General features: G+C 49.1%; 1 protein-coding gene across 1 annotated transcript in view; it reads right to left on the bottom strand.

The window, feature by feature from the left end:
• The window catches only part of Pm20d1 (peptidase M20 domain containing 1), a 26,283-nt gene that overhangs the window by 13,261 nt on the left and 6,456 nt on the right, over positions 1-6,566 (bottom strand). Inside the window, exons 3-9 of the mRNA XM_005348327.1 lie at positions 5,733-5,965; positions 5,047-5,133; positions 4,237-4,370; positions 3,860-3,979; positions 2,667-2,742; positions 2,184-2,245; positions 1,876-1,954 (exon numbers count right to left, since the gene is read on the bottom strand). Coding sequence (XP_005348384.1) covers positions 1,876-1,954; positions 2,184-2,245; positions 2,667-2,742; positions 3,860-3,979; positions 4,237-4,370; positions 5,047-5,133; positions 5,733-5,965 — 791 coding nt within the window. The remainder of the gene's footprint in view (positions 1-1,875; positions 1,955-2,183; positions 2,246-2,666; positions 2,743-3,859; positions 3,980-4,236; positions 4,371-5,046; positions 5,134-5,732; positions 5,966-6,566) is intronic.

Raw genomic sequence — 6,566 nt, 5'->3', positions numbered from 1 at the left:
GATGCTACTGCACAGTTCTATACTGCATGGTTCTAGCGATGCTACTGTACGGTTCTAGCGATGCTACTGCACAGTTCTAGAAGAATCAAAAGGAGTATCCCTCAGCCCTGGAGGACAAAAAACCCACAGGTGAAATGCAGGAGCATAATATGCTGGTGCTAAAGCGATAGCTGGACATATATGACTATGTTGAACAGCAGCTGGGGAAGATTATCTGGGTTGGTTCCGGTTTGCAGAAAATAAACATAAATTTGGAGGCATCATCTACTTCTATCAGAATTCGGGACCACGTGAGGTGGCACACGCCTTTAATCCCAGCACTCAGGAAGTAGAGACAGGCAGGTATATGTGGGTTTTACGCCAACCTGATCTACATCATGAGTTCTAGGTTATCAAGGGCTACACAAACACAATGGCAAACCCAAATCAATCTTCTTTTCCAGATTAAGACCATATTGTACTTGAGGAAAATGGTGATCCCTGAAGTTGTGCTGGTGGCACTGATGGTTATGGGTGTGTCTAACTTCTTTCAAAGCCCTATGCTTCGTGGGCCAGGCTTGGTCCTTTAACAAGAGACACCCCTTAGTAGACAGGGCAACTGCAAGTGGGCCAATTTACCAAAAACTCAATGCTTTCTTTATAGGATAAAAGCTTATCACATTATTGCTTCTTATTTCTAGAAGAATAAGACTCATAGAAATGATAGTCACTGAGGCAGATTTTGGGCAAGGATATCAAAGATTTTACAAGTGGTAAATGAGTGTGTCTTTGAATTTACACCAGGGGAACGTACATCAATCACCCATTGAATTAGTTCAGTGGGTAGAGCTTTGAAAAGAAAGACTTTTTAAAAAGATTCTATGGCCGGGCGATGGTGGCACACGCCTTTAATCCCAGCACTCGGGAGGCAGAGGCAGGTGGATCTCTGTGAGTTTGAGACCAGCCTGGTCTACAGAGCTAGTTCCAGGACAGGCTCCAAAGCCACAGAGAAACCCTGTCTCGAAAAACCAAAATAAATAAATAAATAAATAAATAAATAAATAAATAAATAAAATAAATAAATAAAATAAAATAAAATAAAAAGATTCTATGGTTGGGCGGTGGTGGTGCATGCTTTTAATCCCAGCACTCGGGAGGCAGAGGCAGGCGGATCTCTGTGAGTTTGCGGCCAGCCTGGTCTACAAGAGCTAGTTCCAGGACAGGCTCCAAAGCCACAGAGAAACCCTGTCTCGAAAAACCAAAAAAATAAATAAATAAATAAAATAAAATAAAATAAAAAGATTCTATGGTTGGGCGGTGGTGGTGCATGCTTTTAATCCCAGCACTCGGGAGGCAGAGGCAGGCGGATCTCTGTGAGTTTGCGGCCAGCCTGGTCTACAAGAGCTAGTTCCAAGACAGGCTCCAAGGCTACCCTGTCTCAAAAAAAAAAAAAGATTCTACTTGGCCAGTGCTGTTGCTCAGTGGTAGAGCACCCGCCAGGTAGAAGGCTATAGGCTTGATTTATAGCATTACAAAAAAGCAAGCAAATAACCAAAAATAGAGACCTTTGATGGTAAAAGGGTTTGAAGGTTTTCGTCTATATGACCAAAATGCTAGGAAAATATAAAACATGCAGAATTACATTCAGGGCATGGGTTAGGAGACCCAACTCCCTCAAGCCCTTTCTATACATGCCTAGATAGATGCGCCCACACTCTCAGTGGGGTGTAGACCTTGGCTGGAGCCTTTGCTCTGGAGGCTTACCCTACTGATGCCAGAACAGTGGCAGGACAACACTGTCCCTTCCATTACTAGAGCCACAGCAGGAGAGGAGAGCCCACAACAAACTCAAGGAACCAAGGTGCAAGGGCAGCTGGAGGAGCCGGATGATGTTACCTTGACTCCTGCATTGAATATGGTGAGGGCGGTGGTGGTTCTGACCATGGCGTTGGTTATGTGATTCCTCTCCATTAGCCTAAAGCAAAAAGGCTATGGTTAGACATCAGGAAGAAGTCGTAGAATGTCACTCTCTGTCCTAAACCCTGGAGACCTTTAAGGCTGAGAGAGACATCAGCCTATACGTTAATAACACAAAATATCTATGATTGAAAGATGACTAGTCAGGCCAGGTAAGCCAAGAAATGAGGAGGGGATGGAGGGAGGGTATCTGGGGAGGGAGATTTAGAGGAAACAAAATACGTTACCTGCTTACAATGGGCCGAAACAGCCACAGGTTCCCCAAGACTATATTGGCAGGGAAGGAAAGCTGAAAGGGAAGGAACAAGGTCAGCAGGAACGAAGGGGTTGGCACAACAGGGCCACTGTTGTTGAGGTCTGAGTCTCTACTTCAGGTCTACTCCAGGGCACAGTGCTCAACTCCCCGCCCCCCAATCTCTGCTAGAGTGAGGTGGTTCCACCTGGGCAGGCATATATGACTATCCAGAACAATTGCTCAGCAGTCACAGGCTGCATGGGAAACAGCTTTCGAGGGAACCTGGGCATGCTAGGACCTTGGATAAATCCTATCAGCTTCAGACAACACACTCCTTCTGGCTCAGCCGCTGCTGGGACTAGGTGATAATGGGCAGAGACCTGATTGACACGGTGGCCCTCTCCACAGCTCCTTCCCACCCACTTTCTGCTCCTTGTCTACAGCTGGCCGGGAGCACGGAAGGTCCCTCCCATACCTCTTTTGACAGCAGCTTCAGTGCCTGCTTCAGTGGCCCACTCCCAAACATATTCGGCATGGGTGTCTGCTCCAGTCTGGAAGAGAAAGAGTTCTCAAGACCAGGCCTCCCCCAGGACCAAGATCAGCATCCTGGAGCTGAGGGAGATGGGTGCAAGCTTCAACGAGCCTGCCCAGTCGTCCACCTGCCCACCACCTCCAGCAACCCGAGGTGAAGATCCAGAGCATCAGCAGGAGCTGGGGCCGCAGGTATGAGTCAGGGCCTTGCTCCTCTCTCACTCTGCTTCCTTAGGGCAAGGGGCCATCTCAAGCGTTACTGTATTCCCCGACACAAAGCAGCTCTCTGCCCTAGGGTTACTATTGCTACGATCAAATGCCACATCCAAAGCAACTGGGGGAGGAAAGGGTTAATTCAGCTTACACTTCCACATTGCTGTCCATCCTTGAAGGAAGTCAGGACAGGAACTCAAGCAGGGCAGGAACCTGGAGGCAGGAGCTGATGCAGAGACCATGTAGGAGCGCTGCTCACTGGCTTGTTCCCCATGGCTTGCTCAGCCTGCCTTCTTACTGAACCCAGGACCACCAGCCCAAGAAAAGCACACCCACCATGGGCTGGGCCCTCTCACACCAACTACTAATTAAGAAAATGGCCCACAGGCTTGCCTACAGCCCCATCTTCTGGAGGTATTTTCTCAATTGAGGCTTCCTCCTCTCCAATGACTCTAGCTTGTGTCGAGTCGACAAAACTAGCCAGCACCCTTTCTCTTTACTTTGCTAAGAGAACCTAGACACAGGTAAGCGTTGTTCTTGCAAACCTTGGTCTCTATCCACAGCCAGGGCCCATTATTTATCTTTGTACCCCTGCCAGATCAGCAGGCGAATTTAGACAGTGTTACCAGTCCCTGCCAACTTGTAATTCTAACTGCTTGGCGGAGCTCCGGACTATCCAGCTCTCTGACTTGGTTTTGTCTCCTGGCTCCTGCACCTTCTCTAGTTGTACTGACAGATCCTTCGGTCCCAGGCCTGTTCTGAGTATTGGTGGCTTTGTCCCTCCTGCAGCCTGTACCTCTGCTCCTCAGGCCAGCTTGATGGCAGGAAGCATAGGCAGGCAGGCTGGCTCCTCAGTCTCAGAGTGGCCAAGTGCCAGGTCCTCCATCCCCTGCAGTCCCGGAAGAGGAGCCAGGAGCTGCTTACCGGCTGACGGCGGCGGAAAGGATACCAATGCTAGTCTCCTTTGGGGGAGCTGAAGAGTGTCCTGGAGTCATGTTCACTTGCAGCATGAGATCAAGGGCACCCTTCTCTGCGACGGAAATCCTGTGGGAGAGGATCAGTGATGAGTCTTTAGACTGCTTCCCCCTAAACTATTCCGTAGACTCATAGGCTCATCTACATGATGGCCTGGTGGTCTGGGAGGTTAGCTTCATGCTGCTTGGAAAAATTCAACACTAGAAGAAGGCTATGGGGGGAAGCCCGGGACATGGTGGTTAATACAACAGAATACGGGGACAGGCTGGGTAATTTCAGACGCAGTGATAACTCTTTCAGGGTGGAAGGTGCGGTGCTTCACTTACATGGCAAAGGGCTTCTTGAGGTTTGGAAGAAAATCTTCCATGATAAAGCTCCCTTCATCCACAAGGAAGGCCAGCCGAACGCCCCTAGCCTGTAGGAGTGCTGAAATCTTCTGAGCGCCCTTTATCCCAGACACCTGTAGACAGAGAGCCCAAAGTACAGTCCTTCTCAGCCAGGAACGGACAGACAGCGACTGTAGGCTCACTCAGCCAGGAACGGACAGACAGACAGCGACTACAGGCTCACTCAGCCAGGAACGGACAGACAGACAGCAACTGCAGCCTCACTCGACCAGGAACGGACAGACAGACAGCGACTACAGCCTCACTCAGCCAGGAACGGACAGACAGACAGACAGGGACTGCAGGCTCACTCAGCCAGGAACAGACAGACAGACAGCGACTGTGGACTCACTCAGCCTGCCACCTTCCTCCCTAGTCTTTTTTTTAATGGGGCAGGGCCCGAGATAATTCTGTCTCGCAGAATTGTCCAATTTCGGAGTCCCTCTGGGTCCCGCTAATTTCACAAAAGAAGGAACTGGGAACAGTGAAGGGCTGGGCAAGGTTTCAGGCAGGCGGCATCACTGTGAATGAAACACTCAGTTCTCTTTCTGTTGTACTTAGGGTCCCTGGGGTAGAATTGCCAGACTATCTTTTGGCCTAGATATTACCAGGGAGTTTAATGCTGGCACACAGACACAGAGAAACTGGCAACAGCCATAGGATCTCATGGTGCCCCTGCATCTGATGGACATACTGGATCGCACCCCACCTCCAAGAGACCCTGAGACAGGTACTGGGCACACTGCTTACCTCCTCATCGTGGCCCAAAGCAATGAAGAAAGATCTTCTAGGGCTATAGTTTCTGATCAATAGGAGCTCCAAGGCCTGCAGGATTGCCTGGGATTCAGAAGAGGAGAAGGGCTCACTACTAGAGTAGGGTGAAGTCAGAGTCATTCATCAGTAATGGCGGAACTAAAATCTGATAGACTGGATTTAGAGAGAACAACTTCAGGTGGTCCAAAGCTCGGTAGAAAACCCTAACTCCCTGAGAAAAGCACACATTTATCTGCGCCACCTGAAAGGTCCCTGTGCAGCAGCGGGTTATCTACCCCCAGTTCCTCCGTGGTTGAGAAATCAAGGCCCAGAAAATGAAGAAATGAAGTGGAAAAACTGATAGCTACCATTTAGGCCTTCTACAGCCAATTTATTCTCTCTCTCTCTCTCTCTCTCTCTCTCTCTCTCTCTCTCTCTCTCTCTCTCTGGGTTTCTCTATGTAGTCCTGGCTGCCCTGGAACTTGCTCTATAAGACAGGTTGGCCTTGAACTCAGAGATCTGCCTGTCTCTTCCTTCTGAGATGAAAGGCATGGGCCACCACTGCCCAGCTCCAGCCAATTCTTTTAACCATAACCTCCTCCCTCTCTCAGAGTCATCCAAATTCTCCCACCCTGGAGCAACTTCTGGGCTCTAAGGAAGTTATTAAGCATAGCACTTCAGACCATCACAGAGTTCTTGTTGTCCAGTGTGCCCCGGCCATGGATGAAGCCATCACGCTCCAGGCCTGAGAACGGGGGCACCTCCCATCCTTCTTCAGGGGCTGGAACCACATCAAAGTGAGCCATCAGCATGTAGGGCTGCAGACTGGGGTCCGAGCCTTGCACAGTAAGCAGGTGGCTGTACGTTCCCACGACTTCATGTTGGATCAGGCTGCTGTGGAACACTGTCGGGAACACTTGAGGCAAAGGAAAGGGATGAGAAGCAGTGAGATTGCCAGGGCCATAGTCTCCTTCCGTTTCCCTCCAATTTCTTGCTCCCAAATCCTTTTCTTTCTTTCTTTTTTGAATATGAATCCTCCTTACAGATAAAAATCCTGATCTATCTATTTAGTTTCTGAAATTCCTCTACTGTGTGTGTGTGTGTGTATGTATGTGTGTGTGTATGTGTGTGTATGTATGTGTGTGTGTATGTGTGTGTGCGTGTGTGTGTGTGTATGTGTGTGTGTGTGTGCGTGTGTGTGTGTGTATGTGTGTGTGTGTGTACCCATTATCATTACCTCCAGGATCAAAGCCCTCCTATTTTAATGTGCTATTTAAAATTGTACCATTAAATATTGGAGCTGGAGATAGGGCACAGAAGTTAACAGTGTTAATTGCTCTTGCAGAGGACCCGAATTCAATTTATAGCACCCATATGGTGACCCACAATCATCTGTAACCCCCGTTCCAAGGAAATCTGATGCCCTCTCCTGGCCTCTGAGGGAACTGTCTACTTAGTGCATAGACAAACAAGCAGGGGAAACCACCACACCCTCTCTCGCTCGCTTTCTCTCTCTT

This window comes from Microtus ochrogaster, chromosome 6 (assembly GCF_000317375.1).
Source record: "Microtus ochrogaster isolate Prairie Vole_2 chromosome 6, MicOch1.0, whole genome shotgun sequence".
Lineage (NCBI taxonomy): Eukaryota > Metazoa > Chordata > Mammalia > Rodentia > Cricetidae > Microtus > Microtus ochrogaster.
This window is presented reverse-complemented; position numbering and strand designations above follow the sequence as displayed.